Source organism: Erythranthe guttata, chromosome 12 (assembly GCF_056151865.1).
Source record: "Erythranthe guttata isolate IM_541 chromosome 12, IM_541, whole genome shotgun sequence".
Taxonomy (NCBI): domain Eukaryota; kingdom Viridiplantae; phylum Streptophyta; class Magnoliopsida; order Lamiales; family Phrymaceae; genus Erythranthe; species Erythranthe guttata.
The window spans coordinates 18,616,746-18,644,321 of NC_142544.1; the positions used below are offsets into that span (position 1 = coordinate 18,616,746).

The window sequence follows — 27,576 nt, forward strand, 5'->3', positions numbered from 1 at the left end:
ACAAGTCTAATTACAGTAGGTCCAATTTTTTTAGAACTTTTTGAAATAAATCCATTTCAGCATTAAATAATAAAAGATAATAAATTATCACTATTTTACCCCTAACTTAAATAATGAAACCCTAACTTAAATAATGAAGGATGTTTGGCATAAATTAATTACTAATTAGCACCGAAAAACAAGTCCCAAAGGAATTCAACCCAAATCCAACTCTTCAACACTGACTCGGGAAAACCATTCACACAAATTTCACTCACTGTGTGAAGAAAAAACCAAAAAAAAAAAAGTTAATGGTTATAAATATTCCAGATCCGGCGGCGGAAGGTGGAGGATATGCATGTGGAGGAGCGGCGGCCGCCGCTGTGGAAGTCCACAGAGTATGTCGTCCGCCGACGAGGACCACCGTGGAGAAACTCCGGCGCCGCCTATCGGACATCTTCTTCCCCGACGACCCGCTTCATGGGTTCAAGGATCAGACCCGGTTCAGAAAGTTGGTAATCGGGCTATAGTTTCTCTTCCCTGTTTTTTAGTGGGGCCTGGATTATAGTTTTGAATTGTTGAAATCTGATGTTGTTTCTGGGATTACAATTGCTGAGTCTGATGTTGTTTCTGGGATTACAATTGCTGAGTCTCACAATTCCACAAGTATATTAATTAAATAAATATCTAGAACTTTTAATCTTTTTGTATTTTGCGTTTTTTTTTTTGTGATTTTGTGATTTTGTTAAGGTTGTGTTTGTGATTTCAACGGGTCATCACATGCCTCTCTTATGCCTCTTCCAATCTGGAGCGACCGCACCACCGCCAGCGACAAAATCCAAATAATGTTTGATTTATATTCATCCGTAATGGTTCTATTGTAATTTTTGTTAGCTGATTGTATTTTTGTATTGAAATCAGCGATGAAGATTCTGTAATGTAGTCGAAATCGAACCATCAAACCTTGGGATTTGGTTCGGCAAGAAAAAGGTCGTCGACATGGAACTCATTGTTGGATGGTGATGGCTCCACAGGTAATTTCTTTAATTTAATCATCATTCACGCATGCCAATTGGCTTCTGTTAATTAAGTGACTTTATATCGTTTCTCGTTAAACATAACTTTATATCGTTTCTCGTTAAATATAACAGTCGAAAGAGCCGTAGTTTGGCTGAATCGACTCTTAACAGGGGCGATGTTTCGAGTTCTGATTCCGAAGAGGGCACAAGTACGAGCACCGGCGGCACAGGCGGCACAACGATGGAAAGAATCGTCGAAAATTTGAAGAAGTTCGACTATAAAGACGACATCAATGACGAGAGTGACGGTACAAAGGGAGTGATCGAAAAGGGGTCGATTGAGGACATATTCCATGTTGAGGAATGAATATTCCCAAATACACGAGGCGGGTTTTCGGAAAAATCCCTGTTCGGAGACGAGAATGTGAACTTCCCATGGGAGAAGAAAAGAGCAGCCAATGAAGAGAGAGGGGTAGTGTTGACAGTCGAAAGAGCCGTAGTTTGGCTGAATCGACTCTTAACCCGTAGCGTCTCCCTCTTTCTCCACAACCCACTCCCACATCCACACCCACACTCTCGTTGCCCCACCGGACGACCACATCCACACCCTCGCGAATTTTTATAGTGGTTTTCAATATTTTTACATAAACCACTATAAAAATCTGTATAAATAATTATAGTGGTTTTCAATAATTTTTGTACAAATGTTTATATAACTGTATATACATAGTGGTTTTTATGTTGACATAGTGGTTTTTATGTTGACATAGTTGTTATACAGAGTGGTTTTCAAGTTTACATAATTGTTATACAGAGTGGTTTTCATGTTATATAATTATATACATAGTGGTTTTCATGTTATATAATTGTTATACATAGTGGTTTTCATGTTTATACAGAGTGGTTTTTATGTTTATATAGAGTGGTTTTTATTTAAAAAAAATTGGAAATAAAAAATAAATAAATAAACCATTTTCAAAAAAAATCGAAATTAAGAAAAAAGAAAAACCATGAAAAAACGAAAATAAAAATAAATCATTTTTTTTAAATTAAAATAAAAAACATGAAAATATATAAATAAGAAAAATAATAATTTAAAATAAACAACCGAATTTTTTTTTTAATAATAATAATATAATTATAAAATTTTATTTTAAATGGAAATAAAGAAAACCATTAAACAAAATAAAAAAGAAAAGGAAAAAAAAAAACTGAATTAACGTGATGAGGGGAATAATTTTAGGAGAAGATTTGGGTGTAGATTATGGGTGTAATTTTTTTTAAATTAAATAGTTATACTAATTAATAATTAGTGGGGGCATATATGGTTTTTAAAGCCCATTGGATTTATCTCAAATATCATTTATAAATAATGGATTTATCAAGAATTAAAATCCCAATGAAGGGTGTTTGGCATATTACCCCATAATTATAAGCGGGGATGAAGTGACAATGTCGAAAATGCCCTTGAATCTCCAAAATAAAATAAAAATGAAAATATTAGCAGAAAGCAAGTGTTCAATCCGCCGTCGTAGGAGAATCGCAGCCCCTGCAATTCGAGTTTCGGCCGGACGACATTGGCAATTGAAATCGAGCCACGGCGGCGGCGAGACCATGTGAAAACCATATATTTCCGGCGGCTGAGGGCGAGAGGGCTCTATCGTCGTCGGAATTAGAGGCTGCTTTTTGGGAATTGAATCTAGAGTTTAGTAATTTAGGCGTGAAATTACTAAACTCAGGCGTGAATCTAGGGTTGTTTCGACGAGGTATCTTCATCCATGGTGTCGGTTTCCATCGGCGATTTACAGGAATCAGCTGATTGGTGCTCGTCGGCCGGATTGTTAAATCATTGGAATGAAGATTGCAGAATCAGTCACGAGTTAGTTCCCAGAACCAAAGGAGTGATGTGTTTGATTGAACTCGGAGCGCGCGCAGTAGAGAAGGCCGATTGCACAGATCGACCAACATAAGTAGATGCACCGAATCAGCGCTCTTCACCCCTTCCACGGTCTCCTTACTTTCTCTCTCTTCTCTCTCTCTCCTTTCTCTCTCTACTTTACATTTAACAGGCTCGTTGTCTCGATCAGTTGGGCCTATTTTATATAAAGCCCAATTTATAAAATTAAAATATATTTTCAAATATATTTATATATTATTATATAAATTATATTTACAGAAATAGTAGGGGAAATGGATAATCCATCTTTATTAGTTAATTAGTTTTCATTTGACATAATTAATTAATCAATTAGTTAAATCTGTTATAATTTAATTCAAACCCACTCAAGATCACGCGCCTTTCGACGGTTTCTTTTCTCAATCTCTATATATATATCTCTCTGTTTCTTCTCTCTCTCTCTTCTCCATATATTTGTTCTTATTTTTTTTTTCTCAGTTGGTTAGTCTTTACCTTCAATCTTCATTCACAATAATTTGTACGGAAAAGGAGGAAGACAAGATGCAGCCGCAGGGGCATCAATCACAGCTGCGCCGCCACATTCCTCAGCCTCAACGACAACAAATGCAGCGGAGGAATAATCATGAACAGCTCCGGCAACAACAACTGCCGCGGTGGCATCAAGTACGGCTGCGCCGCCACATTCATCAGCCTCCACAGCAGCAGCTGCAGCGGAGGAATCATCATCAGGTTCCCTTTCCTTCTATTTTCACGTTCCTTTTTTTTTCTTTTTGTATTCTGTGTGATGCGTTGGAACAGAGAAACAATATTCCAATGTTTCTTGAAATATTGAATTAATTGCAATACTATTATATTTTAATTGCTTCAAAAAAATCATTTTAATTGCAATATTATTATATTGTCATACATGCAGATATGGCTGCGGCCTATTTTTAGAGCATATTTTGATCCACCTGGATCATCCCGCACTGTGTGAGTTTTTTTGTTCACACACACACACACACACACACACACACACACACATATATATATATATATATATATATATATATATATATATATATATATATATATATATATATATCTTCGTTATGATATTTCTTGCAATATTTTTATTTCCAGTTCATGGAGTTTATCAAAATGTTAATTAATATACCTGTGGATATTCTGATGCATTGCAGCAAAATTGGTAATATACAACCACGAGTTACGATACCAGCTATTCAAACTCTTCTTTCTAATCATATTGGTCGTATTGAAGGTTTCTATCGGAAAACAAAAGTATGTGCATGTTTGATAATTCTTTTCTTTAATTTCCTGTTTTTTCCTAATTACTATTCTGTTTTGTAGTTGAATTGCATGTTTTGATCACCCTTAATTTTCCTTTAATTTGCAGTTAAGCCACTGTTTTGTGACCTTCGTTGACCGTCAATCAGCTATACGTGCTGTTTCGCTACTGGATGGATTTTATTTGTTAGTTGAATTTCTATTAATTAATTCCTTGTTCTTTTCTTGTTTTTTTTTTCATGTCTAATATGCAGTGTTTGCAGTGAGGGAAGATGGATAACAGTTGAATGGGCACCTCCTTCTGCTCGGAGGAACGAGAATTCATGTATATAGTTACAATCTTTTTTATTTGTTTTTTTGGAAATATAAATATCGAATGATCATTCTCATTCACCTCACTAATTAAATACTAAATACACTAACATCTTAATTTGTGGATTTAATTAAGTTTCTCGTAAACCTGGCTTCATGTACAGCTTGTTACAACATTTATATCGGCGGTTGTGGTCATACGGTTGATGATGACATCTTATCTGCATGGTTATCTCGGTATCCGAGTTTCATGTAAGTCCCCAAAGTTATTTAATTTGTCCCAAAGCATTAAAAAATTCCATCTTTTTTACGCTTGTTATTACATGCAGACGCGCACAGGTGGTGCACTATGGCGAGAGTGGCTCATCGAGGGGTTTTGCTTATGCTACTTTTTCCGAATCGAAGGTCTGCAGATGCTAATTTTATATATGATTAAGACATGTTCACTGATTAATTAATTAATTAATTCTCATTTGTTTTGTTTGCTTGTTTTCAGGATGCTCAAAAAGCAATAAATGAAATTGATGGTGAGGATTTAAAAAATATATATATATAAAATCACTGGTCAACTAATTATAAAACATGTAATAAATTACAAATGAAATCATGACAGGGAAAGTGTATAAACAGCAAACATTAGAGTGCTGTTGGGATGCAAAAAGTGCTGACGTGGCACCAGAAGATGATCTAAATAATACTACTGTGTTTGTTTCCCAATTTCCTCCTCACCGGGTAAGTGTAGTACTTGTTTCTTGATTTTTGCTTCTATTCATTTTTTTGCTATTTTATTTAATAATTGGATATTATTATTCATTTATTCATGTATTTATTAATGCAGGTGACAGAAGATAATCTGAGTTATCACTTTAGTAGCTTTGGGATTGGAAAGATCGAATGTGTCCGCTTGACTGAATCCGGTAGATACGGCTTCGTACGCTACAGCACGCATGCTGAAGCAGCCGATGCTATACGGGCTATCAATAACTCAATGTTTTTGAACATCCGTGCCATTAAGGTATCATATTCTCAATGTCTTTAGTTCATCTAACTTGTGATTAATGCTTGATTACTCAATGCTAACTCTCTCTCTCTCTCTCTCTCTCTCTCTCTCTCTCTCTCTCTCTCAGTGCGAGTGGGCGGATTGGCAGCTACTGTGAGATGAATGTACTACTATACCGATCATCTGTGATGCGTATACAGTACAGATTGAACGATGATGAATTTGATTTCGTTTTGGGATTTGTTAGTTGAATTTTTTTTTTTAATCGAAGGATAATATTGGATGTGTTAGTGAGATGAATGCTGCTACTATTTTGATCATCATATCAGTGATATGTGGAGATTGAATGATGATGAATTTGATCTCGTTTTGTGATTTGTTAGTTTAAATTTTTTTTTGTTGTTGTTGTTAATGAAGGACTTATAAGAGGAAAAAATAAAATAAAAAAAAAAGAATTTGGGTAATATGAAGCAAATGAAGGACTTGAAAGAAATTTGTAAAATGAAGGAAAATAATTACAACTGATCACCCAATAAAATATTTTTGAATTTCAATTTCTGACAAAATAATTTAGGCGCCTAATTGAATCCCCAAACAAATACTCTATTGATCACCACATAAGATCCAACGGAGCGATCGGAGTTTTGGCCGTACATTGACATCGAGCCTCGACGCGATGAGAATATGTGAAAACCATCCGCACGATTGAATTCAATCTAGGGATCAGACCAAAAGGCCAAATCTGTTAGAATCAATTCAAAACTGATACAGTGCGCGCGCGGTAGAGAACCGATTATGAAAATTGTGTTCATTTATCGAATAATTTTCATGATCGATTATGAAAATTCTGTTCATCTAACTGGTTATTGCTTTATCCTTTTTTATTTTATTCCCCAAGTGCTCGTGGTCTACATCTCAGCAAGTACGCCACTGATGATCTTCGAGCACTGTTATTTCAGAAAACTTGGAGTCGGAACAGTTGAACACGTACAAGTTCCTAAATGCAGAAACTATCGCTTCGTAAGATACTTGCTATAGAGACAGCGCATAACACATGGTTTTGTCACAGACAGATTTTGGTATGTTTGTAAAAATCAAAATTTTCATGATTATCATTTTGAACTATCAATGTGTTCATTTAACTGATAAATGATTACAGTTTCTTTTTTTTTTCTTTTTTTTTTCGTTTTTTCTCTAGTGCCGATGGTCTAACCGCAAGAATGCCGGTGTACGCAACCAGTGATCTTACAGGACTGTCTCAACACAACGCGCACCAATGTCTTATCATCTTCACTAATCGAATTTAGTTTAATTAGTTTTTTTAAGGGAAATTGATGTAAACGTGTTCGATTTTACTTGTGTACAAAAATAAAACTAATTCGTGATTTTCCGCCAAAATAAACTTAGATCAAAAACATTATATATTCATCAAAATTTATGTCGCCGGAGTAGTATTGTATGTGTAGTCTAGTTTATTTATATGGAAAAAAAAAAAAAAAAAAACTAAATAGCGAGAATTCCGGTGGTGAAAAACTGGCCGTTACTGTACGGCGATCCGGAAACATCTACGGCGGAGCTGCCGCACTTGTCTTTCCTCTCATCCATTACTATTTGCCTGTATCTGCACTCTGTGCTGCAGAATGCTTTCTCTCCTCTGCATTTCATATTTTCAATTTAATCATCATCACCTTTATAATTTACTTTCAATTATTTCAGATCAGTTTTTTCAAAAAGAAAAAATTAGGGTTTGAATGAAAAATGGCAATTTCCAATATTTATATATTTATACCTGTACATGTATATGTCCTCGCCTTGAAGCTTCTTCCGGCACATATCGCACGAGCTCAAAAAATCCGTCGCCGGAGCTCCGGCGACCTCGCCGGATCTCACCGGAGATATGTGGAAGACGCTGCTCTTAGCGGCGGTGCTTTTTTGTATTCTGAAAGGGCTCCTATCATCGCCTCTTCTGCTATCGCAATACACCTTAGTGTACGACTTGTTCGGAACGTGACACGTCACTATAGTGTACTCCTCCTCGTCCATACTCTCTCTCTCCATCTCCTCAAAGCTCTCGTTGTTTCTCGTCGAACTCTTCGGTGTCGCGATCGGAATTGGGTTCGATAAGCTCAAATTCCGGCTGAACAGCGCCTTGTTCGCCGGGGTTTCGATCCGGCAGTCGCTGGATTTTTCGAGGGCCGCCACTATGCCTAGCCCCACCGCCCCGAAATCGAAACTTCTAAGCCCTTTCGGAGATTGAGCCTTGGAATCGAGTCGGTGAGTTCTTGGGCTAGCGGCGGCGACCTCCACTGCCCCGGCTTTATTGCCGGAGATCAGAGATCCGGTGAGCATTCCGATCACCGGTCTCGATTTCTTGCCCAACATGGCTTTTTAGCTAAATTGGGAGATTGATTATATTTTTTCTTATTTTTTTGTTGCTTTGAGCTCTAAAGAAGGGCTCTTTATGAAGCTTCAAAATTTATGTTTGATGGAGTAGTTAATATTACTACTAAGCCCATGGTTTGGTTTTTGAAACATAGAAAAATAAATAAATATATAGACTAAAGTTGCATAATTGAACCACTTTATTCTATTATTTAAATTGGATTCCAATTTCAATTTTTTAAAAATGTCACTTGTCAGTGGGGCGCAGTATTTTAAGTAACGTCCATATTCAATGATTGAGACCCGATCCAAGAATTGGGGCCCACGTGGCCGGTTTCTGACTCAGCTCAAGATTCCGGTGAGTTGACGTCGCCGGAGATGGGGGTTACGCGGCGGTTCACTAGTGGAGGTAATTATTACGTTTGGGTGGGGGTGGGCCCCCCTTGATTCATTTTCATGTCTCAACTAATTTTGGACTATCTGGTGGTGGTGCCCCTGGATTCTCACTCACTGGGTTGTGCTGTTCTATGTGTAATTACTGATGTACCCCTCTTTTGTGTCCACGTCCTACTTTTTACCAAATCTTCTAACTCTTTCAAATATATTATTCTTTTACCAAAAGGAAAAGATGTGAGATTTTTTGTTTTTATTTTTACAAGAAAAAGGAATGCTATATGTGGTTCTAAAAGTGTTATTTTCTAATTAACATTAATGCTATTTTTAAATACAAATTAACATTAATTAATGTTATAGGTGGTCTTATATAGATTTTGTAGAACCTATATATGACAAAATACACTATATAATTTTACACCGTTGATCTACGCATAGTAACACGCACCCATGATGTATTTCACCAAGTGTACGATTTCATAAGCAGTTGTCTTATGTTTATATATTACTCTCTCTTGCAATTCAATTCAAATTTTGGAACTAAGTCAATGCGCGACGTAAACCCATTTTCTAACTTTCTAATTAATTTGCAACTAAAAAAATATATTTTTTTAATGCGTTTGAAACTCCTATATACAATGTTTGATATTATTATATATATTTTTTTAGTGAAACCGGAGTTTATAGTCCAAGTATTCTATTTATTAGAATTGTAGGAAAATAATAGGAAAAAATGAAAATAAAAGGTATTTGTCAATATAGAAGTCCAATGAAATAGGGAATGGCATAAAGAGTAATTTGCAGGTGTATTGGATGGCATTTGAATCAAGTTCCCACTGTTCTCTCTTTTAACAGCAAATATATGCTCAAATCATATTGTCCTGGAGCGCATGGTGCTATCGCCGGCCCCACCATATGCTGTATCCAATAACCACTTCCCACGTGTTCGGACTTAGAACCACTAATCTTATTTTATTCAATTTTGGAACCCCTTAATTATTTAACTATTATGTATCTTCCCCCTTTTCAAAAAATATATCACTCCAGATTAAAATATCCAAGCTAATATCAATTTTTTAATGGGGAAATTAGTAAATAATATTTTCGAATATTTTTTAATAAATCATTTTTAATAATCCTTTTGGGTGCTTGTGTTGTAAGGCCAATTTTTTTATTTCTTTTAATTGTGTATATATATAATAATTAATAACTATTTATAAAACTATTTCATCAAAAGACAATATCAACCCAATACATTATTAACTAATAATTTATTGAAATTAAAGTCTGCTCCACTAGGAAATCGGACAACGACATCCACATTATTATTATTATTGCTATACATATTCTATTTTTTTTTTTTTGAAAAATAATATATTTTCTATATTGTATCTTTTTTGAGTAAATTCAAGTCCATTACAAGGGGAAGTAGGGGAGGGGGGGACTCCAACCCTAGACCTTCACCCTATTGGTTCCAACATTTGTTAGACGAATATGCGATTTTTTTTAAAAAAAAAACTGAGTTGGCATGATGTTGACAGCCGTTTGTATTTCTTTAATGGAAACTGATGTTTTTCTAATAATAATAATAATTGATATGGGAAAGTGAAGCGATAGATGTCATTTAGCAGCCCAACCGAACGAGCCGTAAGATCAATACTAGTGGTGTTGATCGTCGTCATTCATCGGACGTGCTAAAGTATTTTTCAATCCAAATTTCTGAGATATTAACTAATTTGATCATCCAATACTGTATAAGCAATGCAACTTACAGTGGCTGCCGAAAGTCGGGAGAATCTGTTTCTACTGTCCGTTGAGAGTTCCGAGTGCCTCCTTCACGAGTCTTTGTGCTTCTTCTCTTCTCCTGATTCCCATTTTTTCAGAAACGAAAAAATATATTGTTATGCAATATTATTGCAATCTTACTAGCATGCATGCAACAACATCGTGGCAGAAACAAAACACCCGTATGTTTTATGTGCGAGTGTGTGTTTGTGCGTCTTAGAAAGAACAAATCTTGATCAAGAGTGATACTGAGACCGGAGAATCGAAAGAGTAACTGCGTGGAACGACTTCTAATGCCAATTTTGTTATTTTTGCTTCGAATATTTCAGCATCGACTTTAAACAAAAATATATGTTTCTACTACCCAAATTCAGTATCGAGATATGTTCATGATAAAGGGCAAAAAAATTTAAAAAACTGTACCTCTTAATATCCTCAACAGCTTGTTTACGTCGTTGTATCTGGAGTTCTAGGATATGGATCAGTGTTGCTCTAGCCTGCCAAAACAAAGGTATAATGGAGAAGCTAAATACCCTAATTCTGCTTCTTCCAAATAACAATTTACGATTTTTTTTTAAATAAATGAGAAGATAGTAATTATTGACCTGGTGTGGACGAAGAGAATTTAGAAGGTGATGTAAGTTCTTGAAAATAAGAGAAATGTCTTCGACTCTCCTAGCATATTGGGATGGCCTCTCTATCAGAACATCGGCAAGCTCCAACAGATGCAGTTGCAATTCTCTGTTAAGTGACCTCAGTTCTTTCCTGAAATCTAAAACGAAGAGAATTTAATCACAATCCACAACAAACGACATTCTTTAACCTAGTTTACATAGTCAGGAATATGAGAGCTGGAATATTTCAACTCCCGGACATAAGAACTACTATGGACCTTTTTATCTTGTTTTTTTTTTTTCGTAATAGAAAACCAAATACCCAATCTGATTAGGGACCAGATATTCAAATTCCCTGGTTCAAAATCAGATTTTGTCTATCAAACTTCATTTTTTTTTTCTTCAACTTTATAGATAGAAGAAATAGCAAATGTGACTATGTTCTTACCCCCGACTCACGAAGGGTATAAAAGCAGACATGGAACCAACTCAACTCTACTGGCAAAGTAGAAAATGCACCGACATACCAAGTTTAGACAAAAATACCAGAAGATGTCACTACCATCAGACAATAGCATAACTGCGAAACTCGTCAACTCATTGATATGATTTGCCAATCTTTTTAGCTGCTTATTTTAGCGCAAAAACACCTAATCAGTAAATCAAGCTACCATACGATGATAAGAAAGTACTCAAACAAACAAAACGCGTTACTAGTTCAAATCTAAATGAGCTAATATCAAGTTCAGTATTCATGTCGATATAGCAAAGTCATGATAAGCCAATGCCTACGACGATTACCAATATTTGTCCCTTTTGGGTACAATTGACGAACACCCTGCTCCTCAAGACCTGGAAGCACGTCGTCGGTCTACAGCACAGATTAAAATGTAAGGTTAGAACAAATAAAAACCTCTCTTCCTTCTTTTATTATTGTGAATGATACTATCATGCTAGAAAGTGTAGCACATGATAATCAAGAGATAGATTCTATATGCCTTTCACACGCATACAAAATAGATGGTTGAAGTTGTTTCTTCTTGAAAATTTAGAAAGTTATCTGTAACCAAGAAATATGAGATGCACTTAAAAGGGAGGAATGTTATTCACTGGTAAGTTTGTACACGTACATCACGTAGTTGAGACCACAAATACTAGTGTAATTCTGTAGTAGAACTTCCTTGAGCTTTTCAAGCCGAATAAAGTATATTGATACACATGATTTTTAGATTAGAACCATCTTTAAATTCTTATGAACCCTAATTAGGATTGAGGTTGATATAAGCACTTCATAGGTTCCAGAACTTCATAGATGGAAGTAGATTGCAATACAACTAATCTTAAACACCAATATAACCTTCAAAACTGAACAATCTTTTTTTTTTTTTTTATCAAACACCTTCAAGCCAGAATGTGATTTACTAGATAAAAGTTCTATACAATTTTTTTTTTCATTTTCCTCCATTTATCCCACTCCCCAAATTCCAATTTAGAAACAGCAGCCGAAAATATCGAAGGGGCAAAAAAAAAAAGCGTATGATGATTCAGTACATAACAAGCCAACATATGCGAAGACTAAAGGGGACAAATTGTATGATACCGTATAGCTGGCGCCGTAGAGGACATAGGGGCCTTCGATTGGAGGTGGCGGGGCGGGGGCGGAGTCGGGGTCCTGGGAGTACTCTTTGTAGAGCTTGTAGTACGGCGGAGGCGGTGGGTAAGTCGCCGTCGCCATTGAAATTAAATGAATTCACCAATTAATTTTGTATACACCTCTCTCTCTCTCTCCCTTGAGAATTAGGGCGGAGTTTAGCTGTATCGCAAAGGCGTTTCACGGCGGCGGCACTGGTGGTGGTGGATCGGTTTATTTTGTCAGGTGCGACTGAGAAACGAGTAAAGGGTTTTTCTCCGTTTATTTTACTGCAATCTCCTACAGTTCGAATTACGTGGAGGCATAAGTACGATTTTTCAATGTCGCGTTTTCTATTTTTCTTTCATCTAAGTTTTGCCGAGTAAATTGCAAATACCACCCCTGTGAAATCTCTAATTGTCAAATACCCCCCTGTCATAAAATAATTCACTCAGACCCCCCTGTGAAAACAAAGTCAAGGCATTGAGGCCCCTGAGAGCAAATCGTGTCTCTCACGCGCTGGTGCTGCGATTTTTTCTTAATTTTCAATTGTGAAATGTCAAAAATGTCCCCAAGCCCCTTCTCCCTCCATGTTCTTCATTCTCCATCTTCCCCAACATGTACCATTCTTCATTCTCCATCATCCCAACATGTAGCAGTATCCATGGCCGCAAGATGAAGATGGTGTAACAAAACTCCCTCGTGACGGAAGCGAAATTACTCCTCTACAACTCCTTTATGGGCCTCCATTTTCGCCGCCCCAGTCGTCATAATTTTCGGCCCTCCGCCGCCCACTGCTGCACCTCCGCCGCGAAATGAGCTGCCCTCAATTGGGAGAAGCGAGTCCAAACCTCGGCCCATCCCCTCTCCAATTCTCCCTTCTACTTCCACAACAACATCGCCGGACCCGCCGCCATTTTTAGACCTGCAAAAACGCATTCCATAGCCATCTACAGAACCTTCATCAGAAATCGACAAAATCGATCAAGCCGCGAGCTTCTACACCGCCTCCAAAAAATTCCGAGCTTGAAGAAGCCTAAAAAATTTATGGATGTGGTGGTGCGTGGTGGGCGGCGGCGGTGAATGATAAGTATGATTGGAAATTGAGAGGAAGGTGACGAATTGGGCTGCCGCTGGGAAAAAATTGTAGAAAATTGGGAGATGGGTTTTGGAAAATTTCAATTTAGTCCCCAAATTTAAGTTTTAGAAGTTTTACAAAATTTCAATTTGGCCTCTTAAATTATATATTATAATTTTATGTTATTCCACTTAGGGTATACTTGTCTTTTCACCTTCAGTCAACCATTAAAATGATAATGGGTGCTGTGAGCTTCGAAAAATATTACATAGGGGGGTATGAGCGATTTTTTTTTTGACAGGGGGATATTTGACAATTAGAGATTTTACAGGGGTGGTATTTGCAATTTACTCAAGTTTTGCCTATGAAGTAACGGTAGAGCTCTTAAAACACTAGTAATAATAGTGATTATTTTATGATTAAATTTTTAAAACATCAAATTCAAAAAGAATTTCTTGAGATGATATCTTATTTACAAAATAAATTTCAATCTCTTCCTTTCTAGCTTGGGAGTGTGAGGCTTGATAATGCTTGTGTATAATTACTTTGGCTAATTAACCCTTATTTCAATTATTACATGAATTATTCAAACTAAAATTCCTAGTGAAAAGATCATGGAAGATGCTTATAAATACATGAGTTCATTATTCATTTGAGGTATGTTATGTATTACGAAAATTTATGGAGTTTTTTACTCTAAAAGTGTATTGAATGTTGACTTAGGTCGTTCGAAATTGATCATTAGGATAATCACTGATGAATCACCTAGTGTTTGCATCGATTTTATACGTTGTACTGTGGATGGAATTCTACTCGACGGTTGAATTGTTACTATCCATTCACCTTGGTAGCTTTCTCGATTTACTTGAGTTTAGAGATTGTTTAGTTCTAAACATAGTTTCCGAGCACCATCATAATAGAAATCAGATGTATCGAATCATGATAATTAGAACGACTAAAAAAAAAATTCAATTTGAAATTATTGTCAATGTATTCCAGTTTCAATCCCTAACAAAATTTGAAAATATAATAAAATCAAAAATATTATTCCAAGATCGAATATCTCCTAATCAAAATCGACATAAATAAAAATTACGTTCTAATTTCCACGACTAGGAGATCAATTTTCAGATAAGACATGGTGATAATATCATATAATGCTTCTTTTTTTTTTTTTTTTTGGTAATGCAGGAACCCGCAGCCAACCATATAGGTGCACTGGGTAAACCTACACTCTCGTATAATACCATATAGGTGCACTGGGTAAACCTACACTCTCGTATAATAACTTGCAAACCATACGAGAGATGTAAACCACACTAGGCTAACCATGTGTGACAAGCTCGACCTAGCGACCGTTGACAAGGGGATTCGAACTTGGGTCAATTGACCCAAGCTCCCTTGCTCCAACCGCTAGGCCACCCTTGCGGGTTATCATATAATGCTTCTTGTACAACTTGTGGTTGGGACAGGTGAAGATTTCTTTAATAAAAGAGATTATAAAACGTGTTTAATTAAGTAACGACAAAGATTCATAAAGGCTGAAAATTGAATGGCTAAAACAGTCCTTATTATGGGCCCATGGGCCCCGCCACTTGTGTATTTTAGCAGTCGCCACATATCAATGCCGGCCCGATTTCTGATTCGAAGCCCAAACAAATTGCACCATAGCTGCTATATATATATAATTTTTTATTTTATTTTATTTTTCTTTATTCCCCCACAACTCGTGTCCACGTGTCTTCATATGAATATTTATATTATTCATTGGATCAACCGAGCAAGCTAATGAGTATTTGGGCCACATGAAATATATGACTTGTCGTCCACCTACAAGATTATTAATAAATGGCCCAACTCCATTAATTAGAGATCGTAGGCCCATTAAAATTTACTAATTATATATAGATATCTACCTTAATAAGAATTCTATTAATCGCATTATCATATGACTCACTTCTACAAGGTAGCCTTACTTATAATACCTATAATTCTTATTGTTCTTCGTATGATTTAAGTATCAGATGAGTTTCTATCGGATCAACCCGTCGCAGGTTTAAGACTAAGGCGTTCTACAACTCTACATCGATGAAACTTCGACTCAGATCACCTACTTGCGTGCAGTGATATACCATCACATTTTCGTCATGCAGTGACCTACCCTTGCGTTTCAATCATGTAGCGACCTACCTACCTACCCTACTACTTACGTGCAGTGATTTACTATGGCGTTCCCATTTAATATACCCAAGGTGAGCGATACTATGTCGTGTATGGTTGATTATATATTTTGAACACAGCAAGACACACGAATTGAATCAAATTATTTAGACTAAAAGTTCGTTTGAGTTTGTTCATTAAGTAATCAATTAAAATCAAATACTTTGTGTTATTATTGAAGAAACTTATTCAACTAGCAAATTAACACAAGTTAAAGACAGGTTAAGAATTAAAATAATATTAATAATGAAATATAACTTTAATTTTGCATGGTAAAAAAGTGGGTGGCCATACAAAAATTGTTCCATCCACCATAGTAGTAAATAATTATATAAAAAAAATGAAAGAACACTTCCTAGTATGTGATTGTGAAAAAAAAAAAAAAAAAAAAACAGGTCGAAAATTCCAGCTGATTTTTTTCCAGAATTTATGACCCGAAAAAAATATATATATAAATATAAATATATATATATCCAATTTAGAAATTCCAAAGAAATGAAGGGTCTGAAGATAATAAATCCTCATTGTAGTCGGGCCAGTAATCAACGTTGGGCAAATTTGGCATAAAAAAATCAGCCGATAAATCGTCAAATCCCGGAAATAGCCCGAAATCAGGGACGTAATTATCCGTGCCCACAGCCAAAAACTGGTCCAGGAAGTCATTATCGAGGGGTATTCCAGTCATTTCACAATCCATCTGAGCCGGCTCGTCCGACACAGACGGACAAGGTGACTCGGCATGCTGTAACAATAACTCGGAACACGACGATACTGAATCGGACTGCGAAGAATCCAAACGGTCGACCCGACCCGAATTCGAGCTGCAGGTCCGTTGAGCCGCATGTGCGAACCTGGAGGCCGCGACCTGGATCTCGGCCGGCGTCATGGACCTGCCGCCGGCGATCTCCGGTGGAGTGTCGGGGAAATTGAACTTGGCGTTGGGGCCGCGGAGGCAGAAGAGAGCCGCGTCGAAAGCACGCGCCGCCTTCTCAGCCGTGTCGAAGGAGCCGAGCCAGATCCTCTCGCGGCTATTGGGGAGCCTGATTTCGGAGACGTATTTGCCCCACTTGCGCTTCCTCACTCCCTTGTACTTGCAAGAAGAAGAAGAAGAAGAAGAAGAAGAAGAAGTTTCATTGCAGACGACACTATTTAATATTGATAGCTGCTGATCCTTTTGATTCACTGATGATTTCACCATATCAAAAACTTGATTTAATTATTATTATTATTATTAAATTATTTATTTAATAGTTTTTTTGTGTTGTTTTTTTTGAATAGAGAATGTTGTTTGGAGATGGGTAAAAATGGCGGCTTTGATGTGTGTATATATATGTATATGGAGAGTGGGGGGATCGGAGTGAGGAAGAAGAGTGGATGAGGTGGTGGGTCAACACAGAGGAAAGAAGGGCGTGTTTGATACATAAATTAAAATTAAAGTTAAAAAAGGAATGGACACATGCTGAAATTAAATAGAACTTATTAATTTATTATTATATGTATAGTTCAAAATAATGTTTATTTGTTGGTACGCGGTGGTACATTGAGAGCACATGCGGGAATTCGAGTTCCACGTGGACTAATCGATGCATCCAGGAAGCCACTTTGTTTTTACTGCTTACGTAAGCCATAATAAAACTTTTTTTTTTTTACTAGATGGGTTTGGGTTTGGGCCCAACTGTAATGTATGGTTAGTTGGGCCGTACATAAGATATATTAAGTGTTCTCAGGCTATAATTCTAGGGTTACCCAATGTTAAATTATGAAAAAACTCTTTATGTTTAGATAATTATAATCTGCCCCTTCATTATAAAATCTTGTTACACGTCCACCTTTATAGTGTCAAATTCAATAAAATTTTCTCGATGCTGTTGAATGTTCTCTGGTTTGTACTCGTATTGTGCAAAAATGCAGTTTCTAATACACAACAATCTGATATTTACAAGTCAAGAGACACATCTTATGACTGTTTTAGAATGTGGAGCTCGGATGGGGTAAAGCTGATACAAACTTGAGAATATTCCACGTAATCTAAAGGATTCCACTAAATTTAACATCGCAAGGGTGCACATGTAAGAGGATTCATAGTTTGGGAGGGTGGTTGTAATTACCCAAACATAAGGTTTTTTTTCGTAATTTAACCTTAATTTTAAGGATATGACGTAATTTACCATGTATGAGTTGCTGAACGAATAACTTAATATTGTTAATTAATAACTAGTATTTCTTCCAATGCGATGTATGAAAAAAGAAAAAAGTAATAACAATTGTAATTGAAAAAAACGTGCTCGCTTTGTAATAGTTCAAGAGCTCAAACGTTGGCTCGTGATTTTTATTTATTTACTATTATTAGGGCATAATACAAATATGAGTAATAATATTAAAAATTCAAAAAATAAAATTTTCTGATTTTATAAAAGATTGCATTGATATATGATTATGATTCCATGATCATCTACTTTCTGATTCCAAACAGGCGCAGCAAAAAAAAACATTGATGTAAGTGGAGAAAATAGAAATGCATTTGACTGTACGAAGAAAAAGGAAAGAAGAAAGGCAGGCGTTAGTAAAATATGTCTGTTAATTAATATATGACGTGGAAATTCCAGCGTGGCAAAAAACATTTCACACACAAGGAAAGCCTGTTTGGAATGTCCGTTGACTTTTTCCCTTTCTCGAAGCTCTTAACAACCACTTCCCCAAAACTCACCAATTCCTAAATAAATTCTTCCTTTTTAATTCATTCATCGTCTCAGTCAATAATGCACAATTTGAATTTTTTTTTCCTATCAATATTTATGCAGTGTCTGCTAATTCATATATGTGCAGTGGTGCTGGTTCTATGCACTTTCTCATTTCAAATCTTAGCATAATAAAACTTGTTTTCTTTAATAATCGAGATGTGTCTTCACTTGGAATTGGACTATCAGTTTGATATGTTTAATTGGGCCAGCCTAATAAGCTTATAGTTTATCTATCTACTGGACCACGAACCCGATTTAGAAGAACACTGTTACGATAACCCAATCACCTTCAAATAAGGTCTTGCCCAACAAATTAACCTCATCCCAATCGACAAAGTATAAAATAACAATTTAAATCATTTATTAAATGTATGCCCTATTATCTTAAGATGACTACAATTCATATTCTCTCAACTATTTCTACAATTCGCACGTCTGACTTGAACGTCGGAAGGGTCTCCGTCGGATCAAGTCTGTCTTTGTTTGCAGGTATCTCAAGACTATCTAACACTTTGATTACCCATCTCCCTCTATCTCAACTACTTATAGGTGATCGAATATTAGCACCATCACAGTTAAATTTGGTTCAAAACACACAATTTAAATAGCATCAAATCGAATTTTAATTCATTTCATATTTTACTATATATTCAAATAATTATTTTAATTAATTTATTAATCATTTCACAATTTATTTTAATGAAATTAAATAATTAATATTTTCAATAAATACATTGAAAGCCCATTAACTTGCATTAAGTTCAATTTTAGTAATACAATGCCACAAAAAATTAAATAAAAACAAAATAATAAAGGCCCATATAGAATTCGTACAACCAAAGTCCATGGGCTAATTTACGTTTTAGAAGCCCAATATCCCTCTCACAGAAAATAGCCAATTAGTCGACGTTTATTTTTAGGGTAAATTACAAACACCCCCTGTGGTATGGTCAAATTACAAAAACCCCCCTCTTGTTTGGATAATTACATCTACCCCCCTCAACTATAATTTTTTCTTAGACCTCCACCTTTATGGTGCCAAATTCAACATAGTCATCTAGATTCCGTGAAATGTGATCTAGTTTGTACTCTTTTTGTGTAAAATATACAGTTTCCGATGCACCACAAACTGATATATACAAGCTAAAAATCAATATTGTGATCATCTTGTTTCATAATGTAGAGTTTGAATGGGATAAAACGGGTACAAAAGTGATAATATTCCATATAATCTCGAAGATTCCACTAAATTTGATGAGTTGAGGGGGTGGTTGTAATTATTCAAACAAGAGGGGTGTTTTTGTAATTTGACCATATCTCAGGGGGGTGTTTGTAATTTACCACTTATTTTTATTTTTATTTTTATTTTTATTTTTATTTTTTTAATAATATATATATATATATATATATATTTAATCTGTGTGTTGCATTGAAGAACTTTCTAGGGTTCTGTTATCCTCTTTCTGATTAAACACCACAACTCCCACTCCCTAAAAACACAGTCCCAGTCTACATTCCTTTTTGCAGCCATTTTTTTGGTTAATTAAGGTTAATATCTGCTCTCTCTCCTTCGTTATTTAGCTCTATATCTCGATTATCCTGGTCTCATGTTTTTTTTTATTTTAATTTTATTTTTTAATTTTCAGAAATTGAGAAATGGCAACGACGCAGCTCACTTCCGCCGCATCTTCAATTTCAGCAAAGGGGTTTACTTCATTCGAAGGTCTAAGGGCTGTAAAAATCTCATCTTTTTCACCTCTGAACCAGAATTGTCTCTCCCTCCGCTCATTCCGCGCCCTTGTCGTCAAGTCTGCTACTACTGTTGCCCCAAAGGTACAATTCGATACAGTTAATTCATAAACACATGCAACAATTCTGCCTTTGTAGTTTATTATTACTATTGATTGTATCCTGTTTTTCCGTTTTGAATTTCGTAGTCATACTGTAGCCAGTGATTGCCCTAGATGTTTTAAATGCAATTTATTTACTCAGAATTGCAGTTCTCTGGCTTCCCAGTTGCAGACTCACTTTGAACAATTGAGTCGTGTTTTCGATCATTTTGTTCCTACTAATTTTTCCTACTCCCCCTTAGTATGTAATTCTATCGTCGATAGAGTGTCTAAATGCTTACGATGTTACGCGCTTTCCGTTTTTGTGCAGTACACTTCGCTAAAGCCGTTAGGCGACAGAGTGTTGGTCAAAACCAAGACAGCTGAGGAGAAGACTACTGGTGGTATCTTACTACCGACCACAGCACAATCGAAACCCCAATCAGGCGAGATAGTTGCAGTTGGAGAGGGTCGTGCCATCGGAAAGACCAAAGTTGACCTTAGTGTGAAGGTACTACTACACAATCGTGCTTATATAATTTGCAATTATATCAAAGACTCACTAGCCGAAACATGTATGTATAGGCTGGGGCCAAAGTGGTGTACTCAAAGTACGCAGGGACTGAAGTGGAATTTGAAGGAACTAGTCATCTCATCTTGAAGGAGGACGACATTGTCGGTACTCTAGAAACCGATGATGTCAAAGACATGAAGCCTCTGAACGACAGAGTTCTCATAAAGGTCCGATTTTCGTTATTTTTCTCGGGAACGAATGAATTAGAGGGGCACTGAATTTTTACGATTTATTTAGTCCTATTCTTTTTTCAGGTAGCTGAAGCTGAAACGAAAACTGCCGGTGGCCTGTACTTATCAGATGCAAGCAAAGAGAAGCCCTCAATTGGCACAGTAAGTTATTACTACGACCTCGCCTTTTTCAAAACGAATATATACTTAGGGTTTGGTTATTATCTTGAAATATAGGTAATTGCTGTGGGACCAGGCCCCTTTGACGAGGAAGGGAAGAGGAGTCCATTGTCGGTTGCTGCAGGAAATACGGTTTTGTACTCTAAATATGCGGGCAATGATTTCAAGGGTGTCGATGGTTCGGATTACGTTGCGCTGAAGGTTTCGGATGTGATGGCTATTCTTTCGTAATCGGTTACGAGTCTGCTCATTTTTGTTTAAATATCTGGAGAAAACATTCTTGTAATTTAGACAAGGTATCTTTTTACTGTCTGCAAAAATAAAGTTGTAAGAAATTTTGCTAGTTTCTTGAAATCTTGTTTCTCGTCATTCGTGCGGGTGAATATAGATTAACCTCGGAGAGTTGTCGTCAGATTCGATAAGCTATACAACGTTTTTTCATCAAAATCTAAAACTTCGGAGATTACATCAAAGTCCTCGTGAACCTATCTATAGAACTAAAAATGAGTGATCAAAATTTACATAGCTTGTGCCTACTTTTATAAAGGGTTATAACAGACAACAACTTACTACAAAGAATTCAACTTGTGCGTCGATACTTAGTAGTTACTAAAGAACAGTTTTAGCGATTGAATGACGTTGCGGAATTGTTGTCGAAGTGTCCTCTCCAAGCATTGCCACTGTCGGTACCACTGCAAGCCTGGTTTGGGACAGGCAGTTGACCAAGATCCCCATCCAAACTCATCTGCTGAACCTCACCAGAAGACAATATCTTTATGCTTTGTACACAGCTCACAAATTCCCTATTAAAGAAAAAGAAAAAAAAAAGTTGTAATAAAGCTGTGCTGCTGTACTAATGTAGTTCTTTATTACAAGAACAAGAGGAAAAATCGAAGCAATACTTACTCCCACGGATCGTCTCCGACAAGTAGTATATCATTTTCATGATCTACATACACAAGCTTCCACTCTGTTCTTTGTGGATCTTCCAACAGCCCCTCAATACCAAACATACGAGCAAGATCACGCCTTAGTTCATCGTAGCCCTTGTAACGTGTCACGTCTATTGTTCTCCCTACAGAACCTCGTTTTTGTACCTTTTCGTTTTCCAAACAATATCAGACAACTACTTCTCATGCAAAATACACAGAGAGAGTGAGAGAGAGAGATAAGAGGAACATACCTTGGTATATGTGCGCACGCGTTGAGTTTGGTTAGGCCACAACCCACCATTCAGAACGCCCATGTCATTCATGGCAGCACCATCGTTCGAAGAGCCCGGATTAAAAGGCATAGTCGGGACCTCAAAAGACTGAGAATTAATGCCAGAGGACAAATCTGTCTGAATATTATTATTATTATGACTCGGACTGCCATTGTAATTAGGAAGCAAGTTCTGGATATCCTTTCCAGTATCGTAATCCCTCGACAGCAAAGCATCGGGGGGGAATCCGTCAATACTCGTTGTAAAAGGAACACTTCCCCTGCTATGCGACTGAACATCATCCAATCCCGTCAACGGAAAACTCTGCTGCGGAGCATCCATACAGTACGAAGACACAGACGAAGCTGCATCCAAGTGATCGGCGGCACCACCACCACCACCCTTGTATTTCAAATTATCCGGTGCAGCTTTATCCATCTTGCTATGATGATGACTCTCTTGCACCAAATTAGAAGAAGCGTGAGGATAAATCATGTTATCCAGCAACGAGGCAGATTCGGTTTGGTTCCTCAAGAACTGAAAATTGCTCTTGGAAGGCGAGTTCGAACATGACGGGGCATCACCATCCGTGTGGATAGAGCGAACCCTGTCCAAAAACGGAGTCTTTTGCGGGCCCGAAAATTGGTTGACTGGGAATTGAGACGATGACTGGACAACTGGTGGTGTGGGTCCCGAAGAGCAGCTCCCGTTAGATTGCCGCTGAGGTGGAGGCAGAATATTTTGCTGCTGGGCTTGTTGGTTTTGGTTCACTCGAGCTTCCAATGAATTCGACTGTGGAGAAATCAATTGATGCTGCTGCTGTTGATGCTGTTGCTGCAGCTTTTGGAGAAGTTGCAGTTGAAGTTGCTGCTCAGAAAGACTTGGTGGTGATGCCTGCTGTATTTGTGGCGGCCTTTGAGGCTGTTGGGGTCTTTGGACAAGATTCGGTTGCTGTCCGATATGTTGCTGGTAGAGCATGTCTTGAGTTAAGGATGTAAAAGGAACTGTAGCTCTGTTAGCCGATGGATCGGTTTGCTGCAACTGAGCAGCGTTTCCTGTCAGAATCTGCTGTTGTTGCTGCTGCTGCTGCTGTTGAAGAAGAACCTGGGAGTACATCGATGCCTGTTGCGAATTATGGTCGGAATTTAGGCTGTTCGATGATTGAGGCAACATAATCTGCTGTTGCTGTTGTTGTTGTTGCTGTTGTTGTTGTTGTTGTTGTAAATTGTGTTGATTATTTGTCGGAGAGTGTAGAATTTGCTGCTGCTGTTGCGCCCACGTTATATTCGATGGCTGGATTTGACCGACGATTTGTTGACTTTGTTGGTTTCCATTGTTCGATTGGAAGTTCAACAGTTTCGAAGGGTCATTAGTGCTAGTAATGGTGTTATTCTGTTGAGGAGGAGTTGACGAAACCATGTTAGGAAATAAGGCTGATTGTTGTTGATTCTGTTGCATGCTCATCCATTGGACGAGGCTCAGCCCTGGAAATATCGAGCTCGATGCATCTTTTATTCCGAAATCATCTGTAATATTCCACGGCATTCCTCTCTTGAATATATTCTCTAAATCCGAACCATCGTCTGCAAAAAGAAAAAACAAGAACGTGTGACGAATTTCTTTTAGTATATAATATGTATTTTAATTTTAAAAACGAAATATTTATTTAATTACCTGGAAAACCGGAATGTTTAGGGAACTTTGGTCTGAAAAATGGAGGAGGGCACATGTAGAAAGGGGCAATAACAGGTTCAATTTCCCAAATTGAGACTCTGCTAGGCCGTTCGCCAGCTGTCGATTCATCCCACCCAACCTTAAAAAAAAACGAGAAGTTTAATTTCTAAAAATAGTAAGTTTTATCTCGAAAAATAAAATGTATTAAGTAATTAATTAATTACCTGAAGATTACGCCACTGCGAATTCTTCCATCTTACGGTATCCAAATCACTCACACCCGTAACAGTTCCCATGTACCTCCGAACGCCAGATTCCTCAGTCTCGAACATCATCCTGAACCGCATGCCAGCTGTCACTTGCGTGTACATCGCCTTGTTGTATTTTGCTAGCGGAATCACAAATTCTGAAGGGCTTGCCCTGTCAGCATTAATCATTATTATTATTAAACCGCAGCCGAAACTTCGAGAATATTCCATTTCCAAACGAAAAAAATAGTTTTTTTCGTTAGTTAATACCTAGGGTTGTAGAATATGGTAAACGGGCTGTTATTCGCTGCAGCATGAGCTGCAGCCGCAAGAATTCCAATGTGCATGCTGTCGCTAGATATAACAGACGAAGAAAGAGCAGGCTGTTGTCTATTAGCTCGTCTTATACCTAATAGCAGCTGTGACCTTTCATCCCTACAAAAATTCATCGCGATTAAAACACTTCGAATTACGGGTTTTCTTCTAGAATCTTCTTGTATATATATATATATATATATATATATATATATATATATATATATATATACATAACATACCGTATGAAAAGGACAGCATCACCAGCTATGAGTCTTTTATTGCTGACAAATATACTCCACCCCGTTGTCAACAAGTGTCGTTTCGGTTGACCTGAGGTGAAAGCAAGAACAGTTTTTTTTACAAAAAGTCAAATGAAATGGAACCTGTAGAAGTTTCTAGAAGGAAATAAAATACCTCGATAGATATGCCGAAACGTCCATGTTTGATCGTGCAAATCTCTAGCGGTTAGCTCCTGAGCCGGGGGTTGCATCGAGAAATCCTAGAAAAAAGAATATTCTCTGTTAATAAGCTCAAGAAGCATGATACTACGAAACATATATATATATATATATATATATATATATATATATATATATATATATATATATATATACATATACCAGAGGGGGAAAGATCTTCTCGGCTGCTCGACGAGGAACAGAAAAGCCACCGTGAGTGCTCGTGTCACTTGCTGTAAGAGTTTTGCAGAAGAACTCACTAGGTTGTCGGTTGTGCTTAAGACCGATATCAGACACAAGTAATGCTTCCTGGTCATACTGTATGTACAAAATAAAATTTTCTTGAAATTATTTAAAAAATAAAAAATAAAAATAAAAAAGGTCGAATTACAAGGATTTTGGTAATTATAGAAATGTAGTTCTAAAAGATGGAAGAGACCTTGCTCACTGGTTGTAGAGTCATCTGTGCGTAGACCTCGTCGGTTTCACCATCAGCCTAATAAAAGGAAAATAAATAAATTAATTGATTTAAGTAATATCAAGATTTTTTCCTCTCGATACGAAGACGACAGGAGTTTACGTACGTGTAAAGTGACGTTACGGAGCATGCAGATTAACTTGGAAGGAAGATTGGGATAACTCGGGATGCCATCGGTGTGTTTCTGCATCGATGCTGCCACCTGTACATTGGACAAAGATCTTCATATTCATGACAAACTGAAAAAATGGTTATGTCCTAAATTAAATTTTCGTAATCGTGTGATAAGGAGAAAATTGTACTTGCTCACTGTGGCCTTGTGGGAAATAGACGACGAGACTTCCAACGGGAGGCAACGAAACCAACGGGCCAGCACAAGCATGCCATAATTCCGAATTGATTAGCTTCTTTTCTCCTGTAATGAATGAAACAAATTATTTCTATAAATATTCAATTTGAGACGCACGTTTTTGGCTGTGATTGGATTGAGGGTTTCGAAATGAGGAAAAACGGAAAATGCAACAAAAAATCAGTGTTCTGTTTAAATGTGCCAACCGATTAACTAGCTGATTTCGATAATCGAAAATCAGCAACGAAGATCGATTCGAAGTCGGTACTCTTTTTAAGCATTTCATCTCAATAAATACGAATTTCTTACACTTGATCTACATAATATAGGCATGTAAGGGTGCTTAAAAACTAAAAACAGTTGCGAAATTCGATCTCGGGACAAACTAAATTACGGAACTGGAATTTGAAAAATGCAACAGAATCGAATCGACGAAGAACAGACCTTCGCCTGCAGTTGCCATAAATCCATTAGATGGAATCTTCATTCTGGAAAAAAAATAACCTTCAAAAACCACAGCCTCAGTTTTCTCTCCAATCAAGCAAAATCAAATGCCCATGAGATGTTCGACAAAATTACCCAATAAGCCACCATCTATATATATATATATATATCACAAATCAACAATCAATCCTCCAACTGAACTAATCTGAACCGCCATTCTCCGAAACTCACCGGAAAAATAAATACCCCTTAAAAACACTTCCATTTCATCTCCAAAATATGCCCAAGATTCAATCTTGTTTCATAGTTGAAGCTGAAATCTTACACTACACTACACGAACCCACACCGGAAAATGAACTGGGCCGGCGCCGTACATCATCACGTCCGGCGAACTTAAAAAACGCAAATCCACGCGCCACGTCGGCGTAGATGAAGGGATCTTCACGAGATGCAGCTGGGGCGGAGATTCCGGAATAAAGGCGGCGCGTAGGAGGCAGGGAAAGCTTAGATTAGAACTCGCCGGAAAATCCGACGCCAGCAGAAAAGCGGAAGAAGTAATATACAGCAGCAGTACGGAGTAAGAAATCTTATTATTATCAGTTGTAATTTGTAATAAGCATTTTCGAAAAAGTTATAATCTTTCTTTCTATAAAATCCTTTTTGATAAAAAAGGATTTGAGCTTTGGCCCGGAAAATAAAAATAAAAAATAATAAAAATAAAAATATAGGCGTGTGCGTGTGTATATGGGTGAAGAACAGAACAGAACAGAACAGACCGACATGATGCCAACTGGACGAGGTTCAACAAATTACGAAATTACCTTCCGTGTTTCGCTCTTTCATGACATTATTTTTATTTTTACATTAATTAATTCTTTGATTACTCATGTTAGGTTAATTAATTTTAATTAGATAATTTGGATTAATTATTTATTAATGGTAATTAGTTATATATGACATGAAATTTATTAATTATTACAAAAAGTCTGGAATCCGTCACAAGATCTATTAATTAGCAAGTAACATGCTCTGCTATTTTCTCTTAAACAATATCCAAGTATATATATTAAAAAATATTTATTTATTTATATATTTCTTCTTATTAATTAATGAAGTGTGTTTTGGTCCCGTTGAAGAATATTGAGCAATCATGTGCCAAACTGTATATTCACCATTGTTGATTTCTTTAATTTAAATAAAATAACAATAAAAAAATGTTTCTCTTTGCATTTAATTTGTGATTTATTTCGTCATCCTTTCATTACATAATTAAAAAAGGGTTGACAAATTT

General features: G+C 36.8%; 6 protein-coding genes and 1 long non-coding RNA gene across 12 annotated transcripts; 3 read left to right on the forward strand and 4 right to left on the reverse strand.

Annotated features, from left to right (window-relative positions):
- The first annotated feature begins 135 nt into the window (after positions 1-135).
- On the forward strand, positions 136-1,811 carry LOC105954903 (uncharacterized). Of its 2 annotated transcripts, none has more exons than XR_016034996.1 (3): positions 136-494; positions 730-1,013; positions 1,131-1,811. It is a non-coding gene; the product is annotated as an uncharacterized LOC105954903 (long non-coding RNA). The 2 variants fall into 2 exon arrangements; XR_016034995.1 differs by having other exon boundaries at positions 143-602.
- A 1,173-nt stretch (positions 1,812-2,984) lies between these two features.
- Positions 2,985-5,890, forward strand: LOC148766661 (oligouridylate-binding protein 1-like). Its single transcript, XM_088826569.1, has 12 exons — positions 2,985-3,006; positions 3,445-3,645; positions 3,830-3,888; positions 4,098-4,197; positions 4,313-4,389; positions 4,467-4,528; positions 4,680-4,767; positions 4,845-4,920; positions 5,012-5,042; positions 5,129-5,247; positions 5,354-5,530; positions 5,643-5,890. Exons 2-12 carry the CDS (start codon positions 3,457-3,459, stop codon positions 5,670-5,672), a joined length of 1,008 nt encoding a protein of 335 aa, XP_088682695.1. The 5' UTR covers positions 2,985-3,006; positions 3,445-3,456; the 3' UTR covers positions 5,673-5,890.
- Positions 5,891-6,918: 1,028 nt separating this feature from the next.
- LOC105968135 (hypothetical protein) lies at positions 6,919-8,107 on the reverse strand. The gene is made up of 2 exons (XM_012992756.2): positions 7,305-8,107; positions 6,919-7,169 (listed from the first exon to the last, which is right to left on the reverse strand). The coding sequence occupies exons 1-2, from the start codon at positions 7,895-7,897 to the stop codon at positions 7,019-7,021; spliced, it is 744 nt and encodes a 247-aa protein (XP_012848210.2). The 5' UTR covers positions 7,898-8,107; the 3' UTR covers positions 6,919-7,018.
- A 1,754-nt stretch (positions 8,108-9,861) lies between these two features.
- LOC105968171 (mediator of RNA polymerase II transcription subunit 7a) lies at positions 9,862-12,628 on the reverse strand. The gene is made up of 5 exons (XM_012992794.2): positions 12,290-12,628; positions 11,491-11,560; positions 10,681-10,847; positions 10,499-10,572; positions 9,862-10,154 (listed from the first exon to the last, which is right to left on the reverse strand). The coding sequence occupies exons 1-5, from the start codon at positions 12,422-12,424 to the stop codon at positions 10,094-10,096; spliced, it is 507 nt and encodes a 168-aa protein (XP_012848248.1). The 5' UTR covers positions 12,425-12,628; the 3' UTR covers positions 9,862-10,093.
- Positions 12,629-15,839: 3,211 nt separating this feature from the next.
- LOC105967997 (Integrase-type DNA-binding superfamily protein) lies at positions 15,840-17,058 on the reverse strand. The gene has a single exon (XM_012992588.2). The coding sequence runs from the start codon at positions 16,813-16,815 to the stop codon at positions 16,096-16,098; it is 720 nt and encodes a 239-aa protein (XP_012848042.2). The 5' UTR covers positions 16,816-17,058; the 3' UTR covers positions 15,840-16,095.
- A 2,706-nt stretch (positions 17,059-19,764) lies between these two features.
- On the forward strand, positions 19,765-21,454 carry LOC105968030 (20 kDa chaperonin, chloroplastic). Its single transcript, XM_012992622.2, has 6 exons — positions 19,765-19,906; positions 20,005-20,191; positions 20,519-20,698; positions 20,773-20,928; positions 21,016-21,093; positions 21,169-21,454. The coding sequence occupies exons 2-6, from the start codon at positions 20,015-20,017 to the stop codon at positions 21,340-21,342; spliced, it is 765 nt and encodes a 254-aa protein (XP_012848076.2). The 5' UTR covers positions 19,765-19,906; positions 20,005-20,014; the 3' UTR covers positions 21,343-21,454.
- Positions 21,455-21,470: 16 nt separating this feature from the next.
- LOC105968029 (auxin response factor 19-like) lies at positions 21,471-27,149 on the reverse strand. 5 transcript variants are annotated; one of them, XM_088826592.1, is made up of 14 exons: positions 26,420-27,149; positions 26,285-26,328; positions 25,794-25,906; positions 25,598-25,693; positions 25,453-25,509; positions 25,176-25,331; positions 24,970-25,054; positions 24,795-24,885; positions 24,508-24,672; positions 24,214-24,409; positions 23,990-24,128; positions 22,295-23,898; positions 22,018-22,208; positions 21,471-21,914 (listed from the first exon to the last, which is right to left on the reverse strand). In XM_088826592.1, the coding sequence occupies exons 2-14, from the start codon at positions 26,325-26,327 to the stop codon at positions 21,734-21,736; spliced, it is 3,117 nt and encodes a 1,038-aa protein (XP_088682718.1). In that variant the 5' UTR covers position 26,328; positions 26,420-27,149; the 3' UTR covers positions 21,471-21,733. The 5 variants fall into 5 exon arrangements, with proteins under 5 accessions (XP_088682718.1, XP_088682716.1, XP_012848075.2 ...); XM_088826590.1 differs by having other exon boundaries at positions 26,285-26,371; positions 26,516-27,091; XM_012992621.2 differs by having other exon boundaries at positions 26,285-26,344; positions 26,420-27,091.
- Between the last annotated feature and the right edge of the window lie 427 nt (positions 27,150-27,576).

Excerpts from the sequence above, each read along its gene's own strand:
- LOC148766661 (XM_088826569.1), top strand. The coding sequence starts at position 3,457 with ATGCAGCCGCAGGGGCATCAATCACAGCTGCGCCGCCACATTCCTCAG. Across the intron at positions 4,390-4,466 it reads CTACTGGATGGATTTTATTT|TGAGGGAAGATGGATAACAG; the intron begins GTTAGTTGAATT and ends CAGTGTTTGCAG. Across the intron at positions 5,248-5,353 it reads CCCAATTTCCTCCTCACCGG|GTGACAGAAGATAATCTGAG; the intron begins GTAAGTGTAGTA and ends TTATTAATGCAG.
- LOC105968135 (XM_012992756.2), bottom strand. The coding sequence starts at position 7,897 with ATGTTGGGCAAGAAATCGAGACCGGTGATCGGAATGCTCACCGGATCT. Across the intron at positions 7,170-7,304 it reads GAGGACATATACATGTACAG|AGGAGAGAAAGCATTCTGCA; the intron begins GTATAAATATAT and ends TATGAAATGCAG.
- LOC105968171 (XM_012992794.2), bottom strand. The coding sequence starts at position 12,424 with ATGGCGACGGCGACTTACCCACCGCCTCCGCCGTACTACAAGCTCTAC. Across the intron at positions 11,561-12,289 it reads TCTACGGCGCCAGCTATACG|ACCGACGACGTGCTTCCAGG; the intron begins GTATCATACAAT and ends TCTGTGCTGTAG. Across the intron at positions 10,155-10,498 it reads GCTGTTGAGGATATTAAGAG|GAGAAGAGAAGAAGCACAAA; the intron begins GTACAGTTTTTT and ends AATGGGAATCAG.
- LOC105967997 (XM_012992588.2), bottom strand. The coding sequence starts at position 16,815 with ATGGTGAAATCATCAGTGAATCAAAAGGATCAGCAGCTATCAATATTA.
- LOC105968030 (XM_012992622.2), top strand. The coding sequence starts at position 20,015 with ATGGCAACGACGCAGCTCACTTCCGCCGCATCTTCAATTTCAGCAAAG. Across the intron at positions 20,699-20,772 it reads AAGTTGACCTTAGTGTGAAG|GCTGGGGCCAAAGTGGTGTA; the intron begins GTACTACTACAC and ends ATGTATGTATAG. Across the intron at positions 20,929-21,015 it reads ACGACAGAGTTCTCATAAAG|GTAGCTGAAGCTGAAACGAA; the intron begins GTCCGATTTTCG and ends TTCTTTTTTCAG.
- LOC105968029 (XM_088826590.1), bottom strand. The coding sequence starts at position 26,549 with ATGGAAGTGTTTTTAAGGGGTATTTATTTTTCCG. Across the intron at positions 24,673-24,794 it reads GATGCTGTCCTTTTCATACG|GGATGAAAGGTCACAGCTGC; the intron begins GTATGTTATGTA and ends GAATTTTTGTAG. Across the intron at positions 24,410-24,507 it reads ACCATATTCTACAACCCTAG|GGCAAGCCCTTCAGAATTTG; the intron begins GTATTAACTAAC and ends TAATGCTGACAG.